The sequence below is a fragment of the Dama dama genome, chromosome 26 (genome assembly GCF_033118175.1).
Source record: "Dama dama isolate Ldn47 chromosome 26, ASM3311817v1, whole genome shotgun sequence".
Classification (NCBI taxonomy): Eukaryota; Metazoa; Chordata; class Mammalia; order Artiodactyla; family Cervidae; genus Dama; species Dama dama.
In genome coordinates this window covers 41,789,885-41,816,850 of record NC_083706.1, presented here as the reverse complement: position 1 = coordinate 41,816,850, position 26,966 = coordinate 41,789,885, and the positions used below count along the sequence as shown (strand labels likewise).

General features: G+C 45.7%; 1 protein-coding gene across 1 annotated transcript in view; it reads right to left on the bottom strand.

The window, feature by feature from the left end:
* Positions 1–26,966, bottom strand: part of PPP1R14C (protein phosphatase 1 regulatory inhibitor subunit 14C) — an 80,433-nt gene that overhangs the window by 17,847 nt on the left and 35,620 nt on the right. Inside the window, exons 2-3 of the mRNA XM_061130098.1 lie at positions 1,953–2,036; positions 559–591 (exon numbers count right to left, since the gene is read on the bottom strand). Coding sequence (XP_060986081.1) covers positions 559–591; positions 1,953–2,036 — 117 coding nt within the window. The remainder of the gene's footprint in view (positions 1–558; positions 592–1,952; positions 2,037–26,966) is intronic.

Below are 26,966 nucleotides of genomic sequence, written 5' to 3'. Positions count from 1 at the left end.
CAAATCCTTAATTTGTACATGGGTCACTAGAGTATTCATTAAATGTTTTGGTCTGATCAAACTAATATCAGTGTTTTACATTAATGCTTATGTTCTTGACAAATATCCACACGAAGCATAAAATTTATCCTTCCAATATAGGCAACCATTCAATTATAAATGACAGAATCAGCTTTAAGCTTTTTAAAAATACATACCTCTACACTAATAGAATGTATTCTCCAGTTATAAATCTAAAATTTTTACTAAAATGATTCCAAACCTTCTTATAATTTCCTTTGAAGTTTGGCTTTTATATGATATAAAAGCATGCAACACACCCAATTCTATTAGTTTTAAGTCTTCTAGAACCAGACACGTTTAGGTTTACAAATAAGGAAGTCAGTGTTATTCAAACACATGCACTTCACTTATAGATATAATGGCTACTTAGTGTACACATAATCAAAACTACTTATTGTGGTTCCACTTTAAAAATAGAGAAATTGATTTAATTAAAAAAAAAAAGAAGAAAAAAGCCAGCTCAAACTTGACATTTAGGGAAAGTGATTTGCTTACCTCTGTTGGTTTGTAGCAGTCTACAAGAGCTTCCTAGAAGAAAATACACAGAAGTTTTATTTTAAAATTCAACATCATTTAAGTGAAATCATCTCATTTTTATAACATTATTCTTAATAGGGTAAATCAATATTTCATACTGACTACCAAGAATCATACTGTATTTCAGTATCTGTTAGCCCTCTGAAGACACAACGTTGTACCTTTCATTTGCACTCTTCAGAATACACACATATACATCTGTCCTTCGGGCTGCCTATGTGGTTCATAATAATCTGGATACACTTAAGTTGAGACAGCCTGTGAGAGATGGTGACAGTCACACTGGACGTGGGGAATGAGAACCTGGCTGTGATTCAACCACAAAGTAGCTTGTCTCACCTCTGCAGGCTTTGGTTGTCCTCCCCTGAGAACCAGCCAGGGTGATCTGATGGCAGTTAAAGCCTCTTTCAAGTAATTATTTTTTAGAAAAAAATTTTATGTCATTACATTTTCTATAGAACTGGTACCTGGGGTTTTTTGTTTGTTTTTGTTTTGCTTTTTGTAACTTTCATAACCGGGATGCTATCATCTCCCAACTAAATTTAACAACAAGAAATAATCATTAAACTGAGACTGCTCACCACTCAAGGGGCACCAGTAATTATTAACACACTAAACACATTAACACATTCAAACGTGTCCTTTGCTTGCCCCTAGTGATCATTTGCCATCAGTGATAACTAACAGCCATTAATAGTAATTATCAATGAACAGTGAGAACCATGGGAGGTCAAAGGTTAATTGGTTTTAGAAACTCCCAAATGCAGATTTTAAAATGATAGATTTGACTTCCTGTGGAAAGGGAAATAAGTATTTTTTTTGCTCTGGACAAAGGAAGTGGGGGGGCGGTATCTCAATATCCATTGTATTAGGTGAGCATGCTCCAATAAAAGATATTTTATTAGAATTATGTTGCAAGCAATCTTATCTAGGAATGAATTTCATGAATGCTATAATCCACAACTGCAAGACCAGAATCCTGGGCTTAGGTATTCCAGTTCTAGCTCAGTCCCTCTCCTTCTCATACAACTGTGGGACATGCCTTTCTTCTCTGGCAAATGGATCTCTGCAGGCAGAACCATCTTTCTCCCAAGAAGCTGGAGCTGGAGAAACTCACATCCATAACGTGATTTAAGATCTGACTATAGTCAGGTCCTTTGGGCTGTTTTATCTCCAGATATGCAGTTTATGTGGGTGAATACTCAGCATCCTACTGATTCCCTCTGCAACCTGCCACTGCCCAAGCGCTGGTGCCACCACCACCCCAGGGCAGGATGAGTGAGAGCCATGCTCTGGAGACCCAAGTGGATTCAAGCATTCATCAAAGGATCTAGATTTTGAATACTACTTACCCGTAATTTTAAAGCCCTCTCTTCTTCACTGTCTGCATCAAGAAGATCATCAATGTCAATTTCCACATCTGGCATTTCTTCTTCCTGGGGAACAAATATGGAAACATTCTATTTAGTGAGATACTGCACTTTATCCAACCAATGTTGTTGAATCATATAGATGTGCTGACAATTAATGGGGGTGGGGGCACAGGGAAGAGACTAGGAGGAAGAGGAGGGAAAGAAGAAGGAAGGGGAAGTAGGAAAGAGAAGAAAAAGGAAGAAGAGGTGGGAAGGGGAAGGAGGGAAAAGGAACAGAAGGAGGAGTGGGAGCAAAGGAGACATTAGAGTCACAAAGCATAGACACTAATGCTACCTCAACAATGATGATTTTCTACTTTCTGGGAGGAAATTGCCTTTCTGAGTATTTAATGGTGGTGGGGGGGGGTTTGATCAATTACAGGAAGAGTAGTGTGACTTGCAGTTTCCTACTTTGGCGACTACTTGGTCTTTTTTTTTTGGAGAGTGGGGGCGGGGGGACATGGATCTGCATCTCCCTTCCCAGCTCTGGGTCTGGAAAAACCTGAGTCCAGGGGTTTCTGAGCCAGGGCTCTTGGGTCAATGTCACCCCAGCCCCAGTTATAGACTCAACTCAGATCAGGGGGAAAAGAAGTTCTTTCAACAGCGGCATCCCGGCTGGAGAGTGGGCTGAGGGAGCCTGTTACCTAGAAACTGCTGCAACCATTGTGCAACCGTGAAGGGAGAGTCTGACTCATGGTGGGCAGATGGGAGAAGTAAGGAAAGAGGGTTCTAAAAAATGTCGCCGAGTCGAACCACCTCTGAAGCCCACCGACATCCCAGTAGAGCCCTATTATTGGGAGTCAAGTTTAAAATTCCTGCAGCCAAGGACATCCTGTCCACAACAGAGGGCGAGGAAGTCCAGCAGCAATGCGGTGAGAGACCTCCTGATCTGGAATCTGACCTCCAGTGCCTGGTTAATCCCGGTATCCTCTCGTCTACCTCTTCCCCACGTCTTGGTCTGAGAAAGCGGAGAGAAAGATCGCATTTAGAAGAGTGCTTTAATTTTGCACTTGCCATGAGGAGTCACCTGCCTGCCAACTCGTCCCAGCCTCAGGGATGGCGAGGAGTATTTACAGAAGTCAGAGAGAAACCTGTGTGGGGACACCTGTGCATCCACCTGGGTTTTGCTGCTCTGTGCCAGCCACCTTGTCTGGTCCTCAGAGGCAAGGCTGACTTTCTGAGAATTTCCTTTCTAGCAAAGCGCATCTACTAGGTAATGGTGCTCAACCGTTCTTTTTCCTGGTCCTACACAAAAGTGAGGACCCACGTGTTTTGAGGAAACTGAGGCAGATGATATACTACTGTGAAATAATAAGAAAATGTTTATTGCTGTCTGTATCCCATTTCCTGACACAGAGCTCTTCAAACCCTTATAAACAGTGAAAGTGAAAGTGAAGTCACATCTGACTCTTTGCAACCCCATGGACTGTCCCCCACCAGGCTCCTCCATCCATGGGATTCTCCAGGCAAGAGTACTGGAGTGGGTTGCCAGGCAGTGGACTGCCCTGGATCTTCCCAACCCTGGGATTGAACCCAGGACTCCCACATTGTAGGCATATGCTTTACCGTCTGAGCCACCAGGGAAATCCTTGTAAATCCTTGTAAATAGGGGTGCTGACTATTGTGGGGTTTTTTTTACTATTATAAGATATGAAGTCGATATTGGAAAGTTCAGATAAAGCAGAAGGAAAGCTGAACCCAAAATAGAGGGAGGTTAGTCTTATTAAAGTTAAAATCTCTTTAAAATTTTTTAATAATACTAACAAAAAATGGGAAGGAAAAAGCAAGTCTCCCTAGAGAAGTCAAATGACCTCAGAAGTGGGGAAGAAGGATTCTTGCTGGAGAGTAGTGGTAGGAATAAAATTAAAACATAATCACCTGGCCTTTCAGGGCATCAGAAAAGCAGTACAGGGTTGGAGGTGTGCATCTGCCTATAGGAATATGTGACAGTACCTTCCCGGCCCTAAGACTCAGGCTACATGAGGCAATGAACACAGCATCACTGTGCTCCACTTAGAGCTGGCTAGGTTGCCGTGCCTTTTCCCTCCTTCCCTGGAAGCCATCCAGCCCACATTTTTATCGAGCCAGTCTGTCTCTCAGAGTGGTACAGAGCCACTCTTTCAAATGAGATACCATTTTTAAGCTCTCCCCAGGGCTTTGGAACTGTGGTGCTGGAGAAGACTCTGGAGAGTCCCTTGGACTGCACAGAGATAAAACCAGTCCATCCTAAAGGAGATCAGTCCTGAATATTCATCGGCAGGACTGATGCTGAAGCTGAAACTCCACTACTTTGGCCACCTGATGTGAAGAGAACAGACTCCTTGGAAAAGACCCTGATGCTGGGAAAGACTGAAGGCAAGAGGAGAAGGGGGTGACAGAGGATGAGATGGTTGGATGGCATCACTGACGCAATGGACATGAGTTTGAGCAAACTCCGGAAGATGGGGAAGGACAGGGAAGCCAGGCGTGCTGCAGTTCATGGGGTCGCAAAGATTCGGACATGACTGAGCAACTGAATAAAGGGCAGAGCAGAGAGATGGGGACGGACGTGGCCTCCACCAGGGGGAGGATGCCGGAGGACCCCGAGGCTGCACTCCACTCAGTCAGGATGCTGGGGAGGACCACACTGATGCTCCCCTCTGTGGGTGGCAGCCTCCCTGTTCATCATCTACCTTTCACGCTGGTATTTTCTTGCTCCAGGGCTGCCTGCGCTGACTTCCTATATTGTGTATATTTGACATTGTGGCTGAAAGGAAGGCTGTGGGTGGAGAGGGGAGCCATTTGGGGAGAGCCCCAAAGAGCGGTGTGGCTCTCAAGGGGCTGCCAGACTTTCCAGAGTGAAAGGACCGGTGGGAACCGAAACACCAACAAAGAAACTCACTAGATGACGGAACAACTGGCAGCCCATGAACACGGATTGCAGCTGGGAAGCCGCAGCGTGGAACAAATGACGCCTGAACACATGGACCCTCCCTGGGGCCAGTGAATACTGAAGTCATGGCACACACGGTGAGGATATTCTAGCAAATGTGGTGCAAGATTAATTCACCTATGCCCGCAGCTCAGCACGACTTTAATAACCACCATGTAAGGGCAAAACACCCAGAGCCCATTTCAGCTGATGCTATTCAAGAAAAACCAAGTAAACGTGATAACCCCACAAGTTTCCATCTGTGTAACAGTCTATACAGCCTTGCTCTAAGTTCCCTGACTCCTCTCTCAAAGCAGTCATTTGGGTTCAGTGGTTTGGGTGCAAAGTATGCATTTATGTCACGGTTTAATGAAATCAAGTAGAGGAAACAGGATATAGAGACTCGTTCAAGTAATCACAGCTGAGGGAAGCTCCGTGTCTGCTCTTCTGAAAGGAAATAAAAGAAGAAGTGAACAATGCCCTCGTCAGCATAGCACAGCACAGGTTTCCCCGCAAACATCGTTCAGCTTTGAGGCCAAATTTGGTCAAACAAGCTTTTACTTGCTCAGCGGCAGAGTCTCGCCCACACGGCAGCGTCTGCAATTAGGTCTCCTGTCACCACGACTGTACTGGGCTCCCCAAAGGTTCTGACCTTATGTGACCCATTTCCCCCACCCTTGAGGTCTGGGCCATCCAACGTGGTCACCACATGTGGTATTTATGTTTAAATTCACTAAGATGAAATAGAATTAAAAATCTGGTTCCCTGGACATCTCAGCCACATTTCAGGGCTCAGCTGCCACACGTGGCAAGTGACATGGGGTTTTTCATTTCACTGGACACCACAGCCCTAGGGTCCACTCATCCTCTGGCCCAGACAAAGCAAAGCCCCAAAGAAAACAGCCAGCATCCCAAGGTCACCGCCATGCCCCAAGGGCAGGTAGCTGAGCAATCCTGGGCTTGGCTTTCTAAGTGGGAAGGTTGATGCAAACTAAGTATTCACTCGCTGAGTAATTATAGTGAATCACTAGGCATCAGCATTTTCTACCAACCTATGGGCTTCTCAGGACCCCCACCTTCTTCTCTCAGAGGCCAGGAGGAGGTCAGGCTGAGTGTGTGGACCAGAGCAGGGCGTGGAGCACACAGCAGGGTGGATTCTGAAGGTCAGTGATACTGAAACCAAAGCCCCGGGGAGGACAGAGAGATGGGGCCATGGAGGTACATGTGAAAAGAAAAAACAGATCTAGCATCAAGCATAGAATCCTGCATATATTTGGGTTTAATCATTTTAACGAGGAGTATGGACATAGTCCAAATTCAATTGATGTTCTCTTGAGCTCTATCTTCTGTATAAAGCTGTATCACTGAATAACCTTGGGGACAGATCAAGTCACTTACAAGGAAGTAGCTCCACCCATGACCTACTCTGGTTTGCCAGAATTTAGTTGTGTTCGGGGACTTCCCCACACTAAAAATAGATCTGCCAACAGGGGCTCAGGTGACAAGACATCAAACAACCTCTTCAGAGTGGCTGGGTAAGCCACCAGCTAACATCATCCCCCACTGAAACAGAGATCTTCCTGTTGGTACCCACAGAACGAGGCCCTGGATCCTGCTGGTGAAGAAAGTATCCATTGAGCATTCACCACACGTGAGGCTCTCTGTGTCAACCCTGGGAGGCCCTGCCCTGGAGAGGCAGCCAACGCACAAACACGAAATGCTACTGAGAGGCACCGAAAGACAGACAAACCAAAGGGCTTTATGATGAAGGAAGGGGATTGCTTCCACCTGGGCAGGCGGGGACGGTTTCACCGAGGAGAAGCTGGCCTTGGGGAATGGCAGGATTTGGACAGGCTTAGAGGGGGACAGAGAGCACCCAAAAGAGACAGGATGGTACACAGGAGGCAAAATACAAGAAGTGTTCTAAACACAGGATACAGAAAGATCTTGGCCTGGGAGTCAGACTGCTCTGGGCTGCAAATATTAATACTAATGCCTATGAAAGCCAGAAATGAGAGCAGAGGCAGGTGGGAGGCTGTAAGGAGTATGAGTGAAGCAAACAAGAGAAAACATGCCCCATGGAAAAGCAGCCAAAAAAAACAACCAAAAAAAAAAAACCCCCCAAACCCTCCATTCCCGACTACTGTAACCTTTTAGGAACAAATGCTCAGTGCTGCCAGATTTTCCAAGTTTTCAGAAAAGTTGAAAAGATGGATTTTTTAATGTTAAAATATCCCGATTTTTTTTTTTTTCCAGTTGGTTTACAAGTCCTTAAAATATTGTGAAAGACAAACAAAATCCATCCCCTTCATGTTGCCAGTCTTTCCCTGCAGAGACTGTAGCAACGGAGGGCTCCAGAGCAAGGGTGGGGAATGATGCTGGGAGAGCTGGCCCAGCTGCACAGTCCCGGCCCGGGGGCCCAGGGTAGGGGGTGGGGGTGCTGCTGAGAGCCTGCTGCGTTCATCCGTGGGAGGTAACAGGGCCTGGATGCCAATTGAGGCAAGAACGGAAAGATTTCAAAAGTGATAAATAGGAAGGGAAAAGAGATGGAATTTGGAGATGAACTGGAAGTTGGAAGAGGGAAAGAGAAGATGCAGGTTGCCAGCCTGAGAGGTTTTTTGTTTTGTCTTGCTTACAATTTCTTTTTTTTTTTTTTTTTTAATTTATTTTATTATTTGGTGCTAGGCCAGGTCTTTGTTGTGGCATGCAGGATCTGCAGTTGCAGCATGTGGGATCTAGTTCCCTAATCAGGGATTGAACCTGAGTTCTCTGCATTGGTAGCTCAGGATCTCAGCCACTGGACCACCAGGGAAGTCCCAAGCCTGCGCGGTTTGGAAGAAACACGCAAAGACAGAGCACGCCTCGGACCCTGAGGACACCTCACAAATCAAAAGGCAGTTCGGAGGGCAGCCATCTCCAGCAGCCCCATCCCTAAGCAAAAGGGGGACCCCCACGCTGCCATTTCCCCCTGTAGGCAGGACTCCGCAGGGCCTGTGACCACCCCCGACTCACGCACCAGGACACAGTGAGGCAACCTCGTATTGTGTTCCTGAAACACAGACAGCCTGTGGGGAACACACACACACACACACACTCATACACTGCTAACCAGGAATTTTACACCATGAACCCCGACAAGAGTGGTGTCAGCCGTTAAAAAGTACAAATGCTCGCCTCCCTCCGCAACAGGGAAGGTGGCAGGAATGAAGATGCGAAAGCAGCTTGAAAACCCTCAAACAGTTTGAAAACGGAGGATGGTTTTTAAGGTTCCACCACACAGCCAAGGGCTTCCCGAAAGTGACAGTGGCTCATTGTTCTCCGCAGTCTCCGTCCCAAAATAAGGACGTGAAGGACCGTGAGATTAGAGTGTTGTGAGCACGGAGCCAGCAAGGGAGAAACTCGGGCAGCAGGGCCGGGTGGGCACTCGCCTACTCTGATACCCACACTCCCCAGAGCTGCCCTCCACAGGTTTACGGGGAAACTGGAGTGGGAAAACCCAAAGAAGGTCCCCACACCCAGGGACTACGTGAGTCGTGAGTGTTATTATTTTCTCTGAAAATATTTACATTCCAAGTTTTCATTAATGACAACCCAAAACCATTTCTGTAAGCAAGCACATTTCTTCTAAGAATTGTCTGGATGACCATCCCATAACCAGATCCAGCTCTGTGTTTATCATCAAGCAGAATTATGTTAATGGCCTAATGAGAAAAAGGCCAAAAGGCAGATTTAATACTGAGTTATTCACACCAAGCTGCTGCCCACAACTGTGCCTTGCCGTTGTGTTAATTGTTCAGTCGTGTCAGACTCTTTGTGACCCCATGGCCTGTAGCCCACCAGGCTCCTCTGTCCATGGAATTCTCCAGGCAAGAATACTAGAGTGGGTAGCCATTCCCTTCTCCAGGGAATCTTCCTGACCCAGGTATCAAACCCATGTCTCCTGTATTGCAGGCAGATTATTTACCATTTGAGCCAGCAGGGAAGGCAACTGTGCCTAATTCCTCTGACGGAAAGAATGACATCAGCCATCCCAGTCAATTCACATTGTACATTTGAGTTGTACAAATGTACTTTGGGTACTTTATGGGTACTTTATGTTTAATTTGCAATTTTGATTTTGTAATCAGAAGAACCATAAGCATAAAACGTTCATGCTTGGTTTTGAGCAGTATACATCTAAATATTATCATATTAAACCTTTAAATCACATCATAGTAAACCTTTAAAGCTCTGGGATTTGTAAGAAATTTTTCTACTTAAAAAGGAGCCCAGCCTACCCTAAGGCACATCACTGTGAAATATCAGAACACTGGAGATGAAGCGGAGATCTGGGAAGCTTTCAGAAAGAAAACAGGTCACACACACAAGGACAGAAAATCAATGTCACCAGGCTTCTCAACAACAGTGCTGTGAGCTGGAAACCAAGAGAACAAACATGCCAAGATCCTTAAGGGGAAACGACTTCTAACCTGGACACCTACATCCCCCTGGACTGTCAACTAAGAGGTAGGGAAAAATCACAGACATTTTATGACACATCAGGTTTTATATCTTAATATGTTTATCTCCCATTTCAGGAAGAAGTGCTCCAGTGAAACAAATAAACTAGGAGAGTCATCTGTCACTGTGGACCATGGAGGCCAGAGGGCGTAGAAGGATCAGGACTGAAGAGGGGGGCATGAAGAATTGGGAAGGAATCAAGACTGAGTGGGGAGGTGTAAAGAGCTGGAAAGCTGAGTGAAAGGAGAGGTGATGAGCTTCTTTTTAATATGGGCACCAGGTCCAGTCCCTGATGGGCCCACATCCGCCAGGCGCTTTAGAGGAGCTGGCATAGGAGAGTCCTGTAACAGAACTCAAAGGGTTAAACAAGCATACACCATTCCAAATTCAACACTGACAAATGGTACAACCCCATGTCACTAGCACATATCTAATACACACTTATTTTATTTTATTTTAGTTTGTTTGTTTATATCCCCCTCTTTTTCTTGGATTGCCTTTCCATTTAGGCCACCACTGAGCACTGAATCGAGTTTCCTGTTCTATACAGTAGGTTCTCATTAGTTACCTATTTTACACATACTATTGATAGCATATATATGTCAGTCCCAATTTCCCAATTCTTGTTTTGAAAGGTAAATAACCTTCAAAGGTTGAAGCATCCTCCGAGCCAAACAGCAAAATCCGTCCAACTCCTCCTTTAAAAAGATTAGGACAGCCTGACTGAGCTTCACCCTGTGATAAAGTGAAGGGATGTTTTAAATAACAGGCAGAGAGGCTGCCCTCCTTGCCTCCCAGGTCGGACACCCCACTATCCTGCATAGCGAGCAAGACTGACATCATCTCACAAACACCTAGAATATATTTTAACTTTCTGATAGTTCACCAGTTTTATTTGGTACTTTCACTATCATCATTGAATAAATTATTTGAGATGCATCCTTGTGTCACAGCAATCCAGTTGAGAACTGTCACCTTGTTCTGTTCTCAGTCACTCTGTCGTGTGTGACTCTTTGCGACCCCATGGACTGTAGCCCACCAGGTTCCTCTGTCCATGGGGATTCTCCAGGCAAGATTCTACAGGGCATGGGTTGCCATGCCCTCCTCCAAGGGATTTTCCCCATCTAGGGATCAAACCTAGGTCTCCTGCATTGCAGGAGGATTGTTTACCATCTGAGCCACCAGGGAAGCCCAGTCAACATACAAAACAGGGGCTTCCCTGGCGGTCCAGTGGTTAAGACTCTGCGCTTCCGGTCTTTCCAGTAGTCATGTATGAATGTGAGAGCTGGACCATAAAGAAGGCTGAGCACCAAAGAATTGATACTTTCAAATTGTGGCGCTGGAGAAGACTTTTGAGAGTCTCCTGGAAAGCAAGGAGATAAAACCAGTCAATCCTAAAGGAAATCAGCCCTGAATTCTCTTTGGAAGGACTGATGCTAAAGCTGAAGCTCCAATATTTTGGCCACCTGACAGCTGACTCCTTGGAAAAGATCCTGATGCTGGGAAAGATTGAAGGCAGAAGGAGAAGAGGGCAGATACAGTTGGATGGCATCCCCAATTCAATGGACATGAACTTGGGCCAACTCCAGGAGACAGTGAGGGACAGGGAAGCCTGGTATGCTGCAGTCCATGGGGTCAGGAAGAGTCGGATATGACTGAGCGACTGAACAACAAGTTTCACTGAGAGGGGCGCAGGTTCCATTCTTGATCAGGAAACTAAGATCTGACATGCAGCACAAGATGGCCAAAAGATAATAATAATAATTAAAAAATAAAACAATACAATACAAATGCTAGCTCAGAGATATAAAGATTCACAGTACAGGTCACATGAGCATACTCCAGATCTAGGCACATCTACACTGGGATCTAAACACCCCAGGCAAATCCACGTGACAACCATTAACATTTACTGAGGACCTGCTATTTTCTAAAACTTTCTAGATGCCGGGGTTAAAGAATGAATTACGGGCAAAAATACTTGCTCTCAAGGAGATTAAGCCCTGATGGGGAAGACAGACAATAAACACCTAAGTACAACATGCACAAATGGTGATAAAGGGGCTTCCCTGGTGGCTCAGACGGTAAAGAATCTGCCTGCAATGCAGGAGACCTGGGTTCATTCCCTGGGTAGGGAAGATCCCCTGGAGAAGAAAATGGCAACCCACTCCAGTATTCTTGCCTGGAGAATCCAAAGGACAGAGGAGCCTGGTTGGCGACAGTCCATGGGGTCGCAAAGAGTCGGATATGACTGAGCGACTAACACTTTCACTTTGAATCCAAACCTCAAGGGGTTTGGTTCTATACGAGCTTCTATACAAGCTTCTAAAAGCAGCTGCATGGGTTAACAAGGTGGGCTGAGCCTGAGCGCTTTTCTAGGTGCATGCATAAAGGCACCCTATTGAGCTTGGGTGGGTGAGATGGTGGGTGTAAGCCACTGGCAATGCAGGACACTTGGTGTGGGCGCCCAGGCCAGAGGCGACCTAGAAGCTAGGAGCCGCCCAGAAAAGCAGCAAGCCAGTGTGGAGTCAGCCGAGGGGTTGCACCTCAGTTCCCTTCCCTCCCCTCTTAGCATGTTGTTCCCCCTCCACAGGACTCTGAGGAGCTGGTCTTTCCCACCCCCAAATCTCTGCCCTCCCTAAAAAATTTAGCAATTCGTTTTTAACAAACGATTGTCCTTGGAGAGATAATCATAGCTCTCCAAACACGGTTACAAAAAGGTTCAGAGTCAGGGCAGAAATGATGCTATGTGTCCCATCCTTGGTCTCAATGGTGATGAAAGGACACCAGGGGAATCTGGGAGACCAGGGCTCAAAAGCTGCTTCTTTCCACAAAGGCCCAGGTGGCCCTGCTTCTCAGTACAGATGAGACCCCTCCAGCAGCGGGCAGGAAGTGGCACAGGGCACCAAGTTTGGAAAGAGCCAGGCCTAGGTTTAAATTCTGTCCCTGTCCCTTACAACCTGCAAATCAGGCAAGATAATTTATCTCCCAACCCGGGCCCCCCACGCCCATAATCCTCAGGGTTGAATAAGACGCTGGCCTGAAGGTGCCCGGCTGGGCAGTACAAACTAGCAGATGATAACATGACCTCAGAGGGTGCTCAGTTGACTGGGTGCTTCTGATGGCTGGATTTCTCTTCAATAAATAAAGTTCAATGTGAAAGTCTCTTCCAAGGAATCCTTCATTTCTGATGCCTGAAAAGGGCAAGTGAAGACCTAACACATTACCAACTTGTTCAAAAGCACAAGGACTCAAAGGAGGAAAAAAGAAAGGAAATATAGGCAAGAATCTCCAGATGCAGCACTTTCTCAAAACAATAACACTTGGTTCTGCATTTCTGCATGTGAACATTAAAGATGCACGGCTGGCCGTTAACAGTACCAAACTGACAAGAAGAGGGGGAGATGGCTCCTAATAAGGGATTTGAAACCAGTGATGGCTGAGGCACATGGCAAGGATGGCAGGGATAACCTTCTCAGCTGTGGCATATCTGAGGATGGTGAGGACAGGACGTCCTAAAGGCTCCAGATACAGGAGGTGGATGGCCACCATCCTCATGCCCCCATGCTGATTGACAGCAATGTCTCACCTCTGACCCTCACTCTCCATGGCAGCACCTACATCACGAGGAACACCACACGTAAGCGGGTCCTGAGGGAGGTGGAAGACCCAGACTTTAGGACACGATAAAAAGACAGGGGGTACCGGGCAGCTGCAAACCATGAGCAAGGCAACTCAGCAGTGACCTCAAATCAGTCCTGGACTGCAGGCAATGACTGAGGACCCTGGGGAAGAATAAAGGAGTGTTCTAGAACAGGGCTGGTGGTGTCCAAACAGAGCAAGAGCCCACAGCCGTGCAGCCTGTCTCAAGGAAGTCATACTTGTCTGTGTCCCATTTCCCATCTTCAGTGACCTGGCCAGAGCTGTCTTCTGATGAAAGATGGCATACACTCCCCCTTGCAATAAAACTACATAGGTGCCAAGCCAAACTCCTTTGGCTAGAAACCATCAATTTACCCCCAGGGTGTCACAAAGGCAATAATAACTCTAAGTCTGGTACAACCCCATTCTTAGAGAAAAGGCAGCTCTCCCATGCTACCAGAACTTTCACTGAATGGTTCATTGGGAATATGGAGTCACTGTGGTGTCTTATTTCCTGAACACGAACACTGAATCCAATCATTTTCCAGTTCCTATCTCGGGAAGCTTCCTAAATCAGCTATGGCCAGATGTCTCCAGGACTGAAGGTGCACAGAAGAACAAGATGGTGGAGAAAACGATGTGGAAACGCACTTGGAAGAGAGGCCAGGCACCGAAAAGAAACTGTAATTCCCATATGGAGACCTCCAGGTGCAAACTGATAGGCACCGTGCAGATGGAATTCCAAAGACTTGGTGAAATGAGCTATCAAGTAATGAGAAGGCATGGAGGAGCCTTCATGGTAAGTGAAAGAAGCCCATCTGAAAAGACTATATACTGTACAAGTCCAACTACATACAGGACATGCTGGAAAAGCCAAAACTATGGAGACAGTAAAAAGATCAGTGGGCATCAAAGGCTCACAGGAAAGGGGGGATGAATGGCTGAGCACGGGCATTTTTGGAGCAGAGAAATCATTCTGAAATTGTCATGATGGATCCACACCATTACTGTCAAATCCCATAGAATGTACACACATTGAACCCTAATAGAAACTATGGACTTCAGTTAATAATAATGTATCAATAGTGACTCATCAACTGCAATAAGCACAACTGGGTTAATAACAGGGAAAACAGGGAGCGGTGGGGTTGGTGAGGGGGTGTAGGGGCGCTCTGTAATTTCCAGTCAGTTTTTCAACTAATATAAAGCTGTTCTAAAAGTACAGCCTATTGACTTTTTTTAAAATGACTATCAGACACAGAGAATAGACTGGTGATTGGGTGGGGTGGGGTGAGAGGGGTAAAATGGGGGGAGGGAGTCAAAACTTGGAAACTTCCAATTATAGAATAAATAAGTCATGGGGATATAATGTCACAGCATAGCTACTACAGTTAGCAAACTGTACTGCATATTTGAAAGTTGCTAAGTTTAGAAATTCTCATCACAAGAAAAAAATTCTGTTAACTATGTATGGTGATGAAAGCTAGGCTTATTTTGGTGATCATTTTTCAGTATATATATCAAATCATTATGCTCTACACCTGAAACATAAGGGATGTCAACTAAACTTCAATTTTAAAATGTGCTTATAATTTTAAAAAATGACTACTGTCGTATGGTGACAACACATAGCAATGTGACAGGCTGACCCTCTCGCTAATAGCCTTGAGAATCCTTATTATAACATACGGAAGTGTAAAACATCCTGATGCAGGGAAAGATTGAAGGCAGGAGGAAAAGGGGGAGACAGGAGATGAGATGGCATCACCGACTCAATGGACTTGAGTTTGAGCAAGCTCCAGGAGACAGTGGAGGACAGAGAAGCCTAGTGTGCTGCAGTCCATGGGGTCGCAAAGAGTCGGACACAACTGAGCGACCGAACAACTACGAAAGGTCCTGACTGCCGTGGGTCAACTGCCAGGCTGAGGGAACCGGCCAGTCTCCTCTTCACCCCCAAAAGCCATTTAACCAGAGCTTCTGTGGGAACTGGTGAGAGCAGTTCTGTGAGAGCACTTCTGTGAGAGCAGACCAAAGGGAGAGAGAGCTGCTTTGCGAACAATTACCATAATAATCTGCATTTAATGAGGGCTTGCTCTGTGCAGGCCATGTGACTATTCAGAGAGGCCTTGCCCCTGAAGCCTCCTCCCCCTCTGTCCCCACCATCAAATCATCACCAAGTCTATCAATTCTACAGCTTAAGTGTCTCCTGAACCCGCACTTTGACTACTTCCCAAGTCTAAGCTAATCATCTCCCCCAGGCTGGAAGCTGGTACTGGATGGATTTCCTTACAGTGCAAAAGATAAGCTTAAGTCTGGAGACCTGGGAAGAGAGGGGTTCAAGGTTACAGAGGAAAAAAAGAGCAACTGTTCCATAGAAACATAATTATAACCTTGATGCCATAAGGGGTGGGTGGCTGTAAGGTATTGCCAAGTCTCCCAGGGCTAAAATCAAATTTCTTTAAGATCTGATATTTGGATACTTAACTATTTTTTTTTTTTTTAATGTATGTCCAGTAATTTTTTACTACTGTTCTCCTATAAAAGCACTCAATTTTTAAAATGTCAACTGGTTTCAACAATGTCATTGAAAATTTAAAGTGCACTTGGAGAGAATTTTAAAGTATGCCTCGGGAGCTCAATGTGGGGCAGCACAAGATATCGAAGTTTGGGAAACCCCAGGTGCAAGATGAAAGAAGAGCAAGGGCCAGAACTCCCTTCTCCAACTCTTGATTCCGCACTTGGAGACATTTTTCACTTTTTTAAATTTAATACTTTTTTTGGCTACACCACACAGCATGTGGAATCTTAGTTCCCCCAACCAGGGATCGAACTCATGCCCCCTACAGTGGAAGCTCAGAGTCCAGTCCACCGCTGGACTGCCAGGGAAGTCCAGAGAGATTTTTCCAGAGTGCTTCCCAGCTAGAAGCTTGAAGGGCTCTTTCTCAAGTGCTGATTCATGGAATACCTGCCTGAGAAGCCCCTTGTGAAGATGCAGATTCCTGGGCACCCCCCTCAGGGTCACTGGACCCTGACATGTAGGGAGGAAGTCAGGACCCCCACAGGGAACTGGAGCCCAGGGGATTTAAAGTCAGTTAAAGCTCGCAGAGCTTCCCTTCCCCAGTAGCTCAACAGTAAAGATCTGCCTGAAGTGTAGAAGACTTGGGTTTGATCCCTGGGTCAGGAAGACCCCCCTGGAGAAGGAAATTGGCAACCCACTCTAGTATTCTTGCCTGGAGGATCCCATGGACAGAGGAGCCTGGCAGGTTACAGTCCCTGGGGCGGCAAAGAGTAGGACATGACTGAGCAACTAACAACAACAACAACAAAAGCTTGCAAATCCTGCCTCAGGAGGTTCTGAGTGTAACTTAAGACAGTGACAACAAAAAAGGGAAAAGCCATTTCTTATGCGTGATCACTGATTTCCACAGCCATGGTAGAAACTTCATTCTGCACTGGCTGCCTACTGGGGGCTGGCCAGGGGCTAGGTGCTGAAAACAACCATCAACAAGACAGGAGACCCACACCCGTGCAGAGATGATGCTAATGGAGGCAGATGGCCATGACCCAAGGCACACTGCTGCTTGGCCAGGCACTGAGGCTCAGCTGAGTGAGTGCGGCCACACTGTCCCCACCAAATCCGGCCCGGGAGGTTGTCTCCAGGCCCAAGGCCACCATCGCTCTACTATCGCTCAACTTCCCTCCCCTCTGGGACCCTCGGTGAAGACATCATCTGAGTGTTCCTCACCGCCCGCTGGTAACCCTGTTTTGAAAATGAGTCTCCCTGCCCATAAAAAACAAAATCTTCCTTAGCTTTTGTAATTGTGCAGGTCTTGCACACACACACTGATGCACGCTCAGTCAAAAGCCCAGGATGAAGGAAGCTGTGGCAGGGGACCTGAGCTATCACACAGCCCTCACCGAGGAGCAGCCCTCCTCCCCCAGCAGTCAGAGGTCATCTGGCAACAGTGCAGCCAGAGCAGGATCCAACCCACGTCCTCCTCTTCACTGACCACAGCAATCAATGAGGGGACAGATGTCATAGGCAGATTGCCATCACATTGGACAGTCAGCCCATAACAGCCTGGAATTCAGCAATTTGCCAACCTACAAAGCATCCCTTTAATTTGGGAGCCACCTTTTCCCTAATTTCACAGATCCTGGGGACACTGTAAACATTAAATGCAATTCAAACACTTGATGCCTTTTACATGTAAGCCAAGTGCCCCCCTGAGCCACTGCTGGAACGGCCTCTAGAAGCGAGTGCTGGCGAGAAGAGGTCCAGAGTGGAACTTCCTAGACAAACAACAGGAAGCAGAAAGCAGTCTTCACCTGAGTTGAACCTGCAGATTAAATTCTCAGGTGGGGCTGAGGTCTCAGTCTGGGCTGCACTCCTGACTTTTTCCCACAAAGATACTCCCCCACCCTCTACTTGTGCATGGCCAGAGGAAGGCAAGTCTAGCTGATGATCCTTGTAACCCTCTGCAGCTGAATAATTCCCCCAGGATACCTGTCGGGGAGCTAAAGGGGTGAAGCAAGCAGAGAAGTTCAAGGCTTAGTGGGTGGCGAGTAGAGAGTTTCTAGGTTTATATGGTGCTGCTGGGAGGGGAGGGGAGGGCGCCCAGGCCTTCCTGAAACCTGGGAACTCTCATCTGTCTTCCATAAATGCTGTCAGCCCTGATTATGATACAGTTTCCCCTTTACAGTAACAGCTCTGGGACTTAGACCCTAGGCGAGTCACACACAATTCCAGTAATTGTCAAAATTCTGATTCTGTTATTCTGATTCAACCACAAAGCTAACTTCCGCTAGTGAGGCAGTAGGTTGCTGCCTGACCTCCATCTGTGACTTCTGCTCCTAGGACAGATACTCATCAGAGATCACAAATAGTGGCAGATGGAAAAGGAGTAGGGGCTTCATACTTTAATTTTAACAAAAGAATTGACTGAACAACAGATTTATTTTTCAGAGGAGAAAAAATGGTGATAAATAACAGGGGGGACAAATTTCTCACACTTACTCTGATTTTATTCCTAGAAAGCTACTGAATGCGCAGTTTTTTCCCCAGAGCTTCATTTATTTTGTCGTGAGCAGGGAACAGTTTTGATTGAGGATGATATATTCAAGGCCACCTGGTGTGCCCAGTCGCTCAGTCATGTTCAGCTTTTTGTGACCCCATGGGCTGTAGCTTGCTGGGCTCCTCTGTCCATGGGATTTTCCAGGCAAGGATATTGGAGTGGGTTGCCATTTCCTCCTCCAGGGGTTCTCTCCCCAGCCCAGGGATCGAACTCACATCTCCTGCAGTGGCAAGTGGATTCTCTTCCACTGTGCCACCAAGAAAGCCCCTTCTTTTCTGCATAAATACTAACAAATGCCATATATCATTAAGCCTGATCCATGCTGTGCATCTCAGCACCCACATCCTGGCACTTGCCCTGGCCATGGAAGACACCTGCATGTGCAGAGATCAATTCTGGAAGCCTCTCCCCTCAGTGCACCTTATCGATTTTTTTTTTTTAAGTGCTTAGAACAGAAATGAGATTGAAGAATCCAATGCCTTGCTCCTACTCTGCTAAATATTGACATAAATGAAAGAGGGACCAGAAGGCCTCACACCTAGTGGCCACTCCATAATTATCTGTTGAGTGACTGCCTGAATGATTTATTCTGAGTCCCAGTGGGTCTTTGCTCTAGCAAGCTAACTCCGCTGTTATAAAGGCAAGCAGGGATGAAGATTTATGATAGCCCAGTTGCCTCCAGGACCATAAGTCTTTGCCAGCCTCTAGGCTGCTTGAAGCAATCCAGCTAGTATTCGGCAGGCATAAAGACAGCATAATGTGATGATTCCCTTCTGAAAGTCCCATTGTTACTCCTACTTAGAAAAGGAGGGTCTACGAGGATGACAGTTCTCAGGGTCTATGACACGGGACGGGAGAACCCCGTTTCTCCACTCCCTGAGACGGGTTCTTCTGCCCAGAGAGTGACCAAGCCAAAGGGTCTCAGGTCTTCTCCCCTTGGTACCCAGTGCACATGAAGAGATGGGTGCAACCCATTCAGGCCAACCACTGCCCATGACCGGACACTGTGTTACCATCCAGAGTCTCCCGTTCTCTGGTTGCCCACACACTGTGGTCCTTGGTAGATTCCATCTCCCGATAGTCAGTAGCATGTCAAAACCCACCAAGATGTATACCTGCTGTCTCCACCAGCAAACTCAGAGCCCTGGGAAGGCGGGACTGTGCTTTCCTTATTCTTGTAATTTCCTCCCCTGCCTATACAGAGCACGGTATTCAACTCACACACACACACACACACACACACACACACAGTGACCTTTTTATTGTCAGTGAATAAATTGAAGCCCTCTTCCAAATAAAATGATCAGGCCTAAAACTTTACCATTAAACACATTTTCTAAACGATTCAAGTTAACGAGGAACCTATATAATTGCATGGGTACTTAATTTCCTCTTGAAATTGACCCAGAATTGGAGATAAGATAATCATGCAGGTTATATAAGAGAGGCTATAAATAGTAACTGCTCTAGGTATGTAAGTAAAGCTAGTCCAAAGGGAAAGTGGGCATATATTCTTTTTATAACTCTTGCCTTTGTTGAATGATTCAACCCAGACAGAGAACCTCTTGGATCAATTGTTATATTTATGAACTGGCTCTGTCTCACCTTTAAATTTTGTGTCAATAATTAAATTCAACAAGCATCAGTGCTTAAACAAGAGGATTTCCCCTTGACTCACTGAGATGTTAAAGAACAGAAAATATCTACCACCAAGGAGCTTAATTAAATGAAACAGGGTTTTCAGTTATGGAACAAATTATATAAGAGCATCTTTTATATCTTGCAATTCGCCAAGGCAGATATTTTATCAGGTTAACAAATGCCAGAACTGTCTGAAATGTCTGGAAACTCTTGCTGTTTGAAATGAAGCAAGAGTAGCCAGCCTCCTACTGAGTAAAAGGGTTAGTCATTTCAGAGTGAGGGGAGGCCAATGTAACTTAATAAAATATAAAATATTTATTTGTTGCTATGCTGGGTCTTTGCTGCTGCAGGGGCTCTTCTCTAGTTGCATCAAGCAGGGGCTGCTCTCTAGTTGTGGTGCCTGGTCTTCTCATTGCGGTGGCTTCTGTTGCAGAGCATGGGCTCCAGGGCAGGCAGGCTTCAGAAGTTGTGGTGTACAGGCTTAGTTGCTCTGCGGCATGCGGGATCTTCTCCGACAAGGGATTGAACCCACGTCCCCTGTACTGCAAGGCAGATTCTTAACCACTAGACCATCAGGGAAGCCCCAAAATACTTTAAATGAAAAGTTGTTTGTTTTTTTTTATCATTTCAAAGTAACATTCAAAAAACCATTCTAGGATAATAAAGTATTACTTGGTAGACAGTTGGAGGGTTCTGCCTTTAATTAATGGAAAAGAAATTGATATGTAATTGACATACAAATTGTAGTGGGACATTATGTGGTTCTCAGTCACTAAGTTACACATACCACTTAAAGATCCGGTCAACCGTATCCTTTTGTACACATTCTTTAAAGGAAAAACAGAGGTGTGCAATACAAAGACAAATCTTGGCTCAGGCTGCGGTCCAAATCCTCAGCAGGCCTATGGATCAGTTGAGTAACTGTTTCTTGGGATAAGAGAAGGGCAGTCAAAATGGAAGAGGGATTTTGAGGGAAAAGAGATAAGGAAACCATGCCCACATCAGGCATTCAGTGAATGTCTGCCAGGGTGAGAGGCCGGGTAAGGAGGCGTAGGACAGTGGGTTCAGGGGCTCCATCACTGGAACAACAGTTGAAGGAAAAGAGGAATGAGTTATTATCAAGAAGAACTGTTCAAAATCAGAATGAGATGACTTGGAAGGTATTCCAGACCTGAATCAGCAGAGGCTGATGGAGGGTGCCATTCTTCCTCCAGATTACAGTCTCCTTGTGTTTATTAATGTTGATTCTTGTGCCCTTTTGCTCGCAATGTGACTAAAGCAGCTTTAGAAAGCTCCCCTGGGATGGGTGGGATGAAATGGGAGACTACTCTGTACAAAATAGACAGTGAGAACCTGTTGCACAGCACAGGGAACTCTACTCAGCACTCTGTGGTGACCTAAATGTGAAGGAAATCCAAAAGAAGAGGAAATATATGTGTATGTATAGCTGATTCACTTGGCCGTATAGCAGAAACTCACAAAACATTCAGTTCAGTTCAGTTCAGTTGCTCAGTCGTGTCCAACTCTTTGTGACCCCATGAATCACAGCACAACATAACATTAGAAAGCAAATATTCCAATAAAAAAATAAAGTATTTTGAAAAGAAAGCTCCCCTGATGACTCTGATAAGCAACAAGTTTGGGAAATACAGGACTTGGTAACCTCTAAGCTCTTCTCTCCATGAATCAAAGCCTGGCCCTTACCTGTTGTCCAGTGGCAGCCTACACAAATGACTTTTACTTTGCAGTAAAATAGGGCATTAAGAAAGGAGACATGCAGAAAAGAGAAGTGAGCACTCAGAATATTTCAGGATCTTTCTCCTTCCCACTAAAAGGCCAACTAGGTGTATAACTGTGCCCATGGCATCCTCTAGGATACTCAAGTAACACTCAAGTACAACACGAACAATTCAGGCCAGGACTTAGAGACATGTAAATTACCACACAGAGAGGCTGGCATCCAGATCAAGTCCACAGAATGGATAGGCAAAGTCAAAATGGACCAGTCCAAACTTAGTCAATCAGATCTAAAGCACTGAGTTTCTATGCTTTGGGTGGACCTTAGGGAAAGTATTCAGGACCTCTCCAAGGAGACACTGTACCTTCCAAACAGGAAGCTTAGAAACAGACCAAGTGAAACCGCAAACCCAGTGACTCATTCTACACACCGAGTCTGAAACCTCCCATCTCTATGCACGTGAATGTCCACACCTGGAATGCTCCTCTCTCCCCATCTAAACCCCACTCCCAGCTTAAGATCACTGTAGTGCCTGAAACCACTTCCTTCTAGCATAGCTGGCAGGGTAAGGTCTCTTTTAAAGTCTCATATCAGGATGGCTAAAAGTGAAGAGGAACTAAAGAGCCTCTTGATGAGGGTGAAAGAGGAGAGTGAAAAAGCTGGCTTAAAACTCAACATTCAAAGAACACAGATCATGGCATCCAGTCCCATCACTTCATGGCAAATAGAAGGAGGAAAAGTGGAAACAGTGAAAGATTTTCTTTTCTTGGGCTCTAAAATTACTTGGAAGGTGACTGCAGCCATGAAATTAAAAGACATTCACTCCTCAGAAGGAAAGCCATGACAAATCTAGACAGTGTATTAAAAAGCAGAGACATCACTTTGCTGACAAAGGTCCATCTAGTCAAAGCTATGGTTCTTCCAATAATTGTGTATGGATGTGAGAGCTGGATCATAAAAAAACACTGAGTGTTAATGCTTTCAAATTATGGTGCTGGAGAAGACTCTTGAAAGTCTTTTGGTCTGCAAGGAGATCAAACCAGTCAATCCTAAAGGAAATCAACCCTTAATATTCTTTGGAAAGACTGATGCTGAATCTGAAGCCCCAGTACTTATGCCACCTGATGTGAAGAGCCAAGCCATTGGAAAAGAACCTGATGCTGGGAAAGCTGAAGAGAAAAGGAGAAGGGGACGACAGAGGATAAAACTGTTAGAGATAGCATCACTGACTCAATGGACATGAATCTGAGCAAACTCTGGGAGCTAGTGGAGGACAGAGGAGCCTGGCTGTGCTGCAGGCCATGGGGGTGCAAAGAGCTGGACATGACTTAGCAACTCAACAACAACAATCAGAATGGGACTTAAATAATGATTCTAAAAGTAGATGTTAGGCACATGTCTTTTCTGTCATGTTGTTGGGAACACTCTGAGAGCATTATACATGCCTAATTTATTTTTGTGTCCCTCCCAATTCTAAGCACTGTTCTTTGCACATAATGATAATAACTAAATATTTGGCAGATAAATTCATTCCACATATAATCATTGAGTGCCTGCTATATGCAAGGCCTTGTTCTAGGTGCTGGGAAGAGAGCAGGAAACAAAATTTACAAAATGCTACCCTCCTGGAACATAGGTATGCAAAATAATGTTGAATGGATATAAGTGCCATAAGGAAAATTAGAGCAGGCAAGGGAGGCAGGAATGGTTGAGGTATTGCAATTCCTCAAATGTTGAGGGTTCATTGCGAGTAAAGCTCTGAAGGTGGTGAGGGATTAAACTGTGACGATGTCCAGGGGAAGAATGTTTCAGGCAGAGGAAAAGCAAGTTGCAAAACCCTAAAGAGGAGACACAAATGGCTTGGAAATGAGGACACCAGTGTGGGAGAGCAGAGTCAGTGCAGGGAAAAGAAGGGGAAGATGGGAGAGGTAAGGCTTGGGGGTCAGATCACAGATCTCATAGATCAGTATAAGGACATACACATAATCTGAATTACAGTAATGAGATCGCTCTAGCTCCTGTGTTGAGGATGAAGGGGGAGGAGGCAAAGGAGGAAGAAAGGAGAGCAACAGAGCTGAAGTAATCCAGGCAAGAAAGGTGGGTAACACAGATCATGGAGGAGGAGGTCAGATCTGGGATACTTGGAAGGCAGAGCCAACGGGATCTGCTGACTGACAGAATACAGGATGCAAGGAGAGAATGGCTCTAATGTTTCTGACTTGAAGAGCCATTTGGATGGGCTGCCATGTCTTAGCTGGGTGAGATGGGCTAGAAGGGCAGGTGGGGGTGGGGGGGCGATGGAGCTGCAGATGGGAGCTTGGTTTTGGATACACTGAGGCTGAACCACCTTCTAGGCATCTAAGCGTTGATGTAGGATGCTATTGGATATGGAAGGATAAACTCTGATGGAGAGGTCCAGGCTAGAGACATAAACTTGGGATTCACAAGTGTATAGATAATATTTTAAGCCATGAGACCAAACTAGAACCCCAAGAGATGGGATGTAGAAAGAGAAGAGGTCTGAGGGCTAATCCCCAAGGCCTCGAGTGTGTAGAAATTAGAAAGATGTCAGAGGACCAGCAAAGGGAGTGGGAAGAGTACAGTGTCTGGAAAACCAATGGAGGGGAACAAGTTTTAAGGAGGAGGGGCTGATCAGCTGCATCAGACCCCGCAAGTGAGACTAGGCCACTGCTCTGAGCTCCATGGACGTGACAGCTCCCTGACAAGAACGGCCTTGGTGCAGTGCTGGAGGCAGAAGCCCCAGCTGAACACAAGTGAAGCAGGCTCCTTTTCAGTGGACCTCATACATCACTTGGCGCACTGCTGACACTCCATTCAATATTTGCTCCCAAGAGAATATTCTCAAACTCAACATTACCTGCACCTTCAAGCCATAACGGCATTTCAGAACAGACAGTAGAGCCAAGCAGACCAAGGTTTGGGCCCTAGCTTTGCCAGTTACAGGCTGTGAAACTTAAGCTCTCTGCACCTTAGTTTCCTCATCCATAAAATGGGAATAAGGATGAGAGAGCCTACCTCACTGGGCCATTTTAAGGATTAAATGGCATGTCCTTGGCTTAACACAGTGCCTGCTGTTTAGTAGGTGCTTCTCCAGTAAGAGCTTCTGTGAGTCTGAGGAAGTCAACCATGGACCCAGGCCAGAGAAAAGATTAGTCTCGATTCAAATTCTTTATCATATCTGAGTGATGCCTTTGTTTACAGAGTTCAAAACATTTTATTATGCAGCTTTACAGGGAGACTGGCCTCTGTCCAGAAGACCGCTTAGCAAACACTACGTCTATAGCCTCTGAGAATCCCAGAGTACAGAGTGTTAGATCCACTGATTAATAATAAAAAGGCAAAGTCCTGAACCACAAATCAGCTATGAATCAGTGACTTAGAACCTACGTGTTTATTTTCTTCAAGAAATTTGGGTAAAGCACAAACCATCACAAAGCATAGTCCTGGGTCTGGTTGAATAGTGCAAAACTAAATAAGGTGGTCCTCTCTTTTTCTTTTTTCTTCAAAAGAATAATAGCTAATATTTACCAACACCTTTGTGCCAGGCACTGTGCCTATAACTTTTACAATCAAGAGTTTAATTACTTCTCATCTCAACCTAATTGTAGGTGCTCATATGACAAGTGAGGAAATGAAGACTTCTAGGGGTTACATGATTTGTCCTGGGTCAGGCAGCTTGGCCCAAAGGTGATTTGACCAAAAATATCCTTTACCCCTTGTAACCTGCAAGTGGGATGAGGACTCAAAGCAAGAGGTGAGAAGGCCTTGCTGGGCAGTCACCTACTTGGCCTTCACCTTCCTGGAGGTGGTCGGTACTGGGGGGCAGTGGGAGGTTACAATCCAGAACAGAACTGTGTGACTCCACAGATTCCGAAGATGAGCAGGAAGGGGATAAAATTCAGTACAGAATCAGCCAGGATTAAGATTCCAAACTGTGGTTGTTGGTATTAAGATGTCTACAACTTTTAAACTCTACCCAGAGGTAGAGGTGTGCTTGATGACAAAGCATTCCATATGTAAACATCTTGAGAGTCCCTTAGACTGCGAGGAGATCAAACCAGTCAATCCTCAAGAAAATCAATCCTGAATATTCATTGGAAGGACTGATGCTGAAGCTGAAACTCCAATATGTTGGCCACCTGATGCAAAGAACTAACTCATTGGAAAAGACCCTGATGCTGGGGAAAACTGAAGGCAGGAGGAGAAGGGGATGACAGAGGATGAGATGGTTGGATGGCATCACTGACTCGATGGACATGAGTTTGAGCAAGCTCCAGGAGATGGTGAAGACAGGGAAGCCTGGCGTGCTGCAGCCCATGGGGTCACAATGAGTTGGACATGACTGAGTGATTGAACATCAACAACAAATATGTAAACATCAGTTTTTAACGCTTCCAATGGGAGCAGCCCTAGAAAGTAAGGTGAGAAAATGTTCCCTCTGGAGAAAAAAAAAGCTAAAACAATCAACATCCACATGATGAGCTTGGCCATCCCCAGAAATCCCTCCCAGGTAAAAGACGGCTTGATGATACATTGCAGATGAGACTCGGGCATTTCCTCAGTCCCCCACAAGGATACCAGAACTGCCAAATTCGATCAGGGACACACAGGTATCTTCCTTATCCAATCGAGAGACCAGAGTCTCCCTCAAATCCAATAACAGTGACCATGAAAAATGGGACAAGGATGTCAATTAAGTCATCAAAGAACACTGTGTTCTGCTCTATTGCATTCTGACCTCCATCTGAGCTGGCACTGTGTAAACAGAAGGAAATACATTAAGAAGCACAGAGGTGGTGAATGGGGACACAGGCATGCTAACTGTATCATTCTTCATCTGGCATTCTGGAGGGAAAGGGATGGCACTGACTCTCAAGGACTGATTTCAGTTACATCCATAAAAAATAACTCAAAGGAGGGAGAACTAAGAGAGTGAACAGGGGTAATGAAAACACCTCCTACAAAGGGAAGGTAGTTCCCTTTGTTCTGTTCAATACCAGTTTTCTGATGTCCCTCCTCAGTCCCCAGGCACCCCTGCCCTCCTGGACAGCTGCCCTGAGCAGATGACCACTGTCGTCTTCCTGCTACACATCAGCCATCCACAGGCGGGCGAGTCCTGTCAATCCCACCTCCAGGGAGCATCTGTACCCACTCCCCTCCCCCACTTCCATCCCCTTGGTCCAGGCCACACACCCCCTCCAGCCTCCTAACTCTCTCCGACCTTCAGCCCTGTATACTCGGCCTGTTCTCCCCACAGCAACCACACCGGGTTTTCTCTAAATTCGAATTTGCCTTCAAACATTTAGAAACAGAACTTACCATTTAAGAGTGCGTTGGATAAATATTTGTCTGGCCATCTAATTAAACTCTTAACCAAAAGAAGAAAGATTCAAGTAGATTATCCCATCATAAAACCAGAAGTAGAT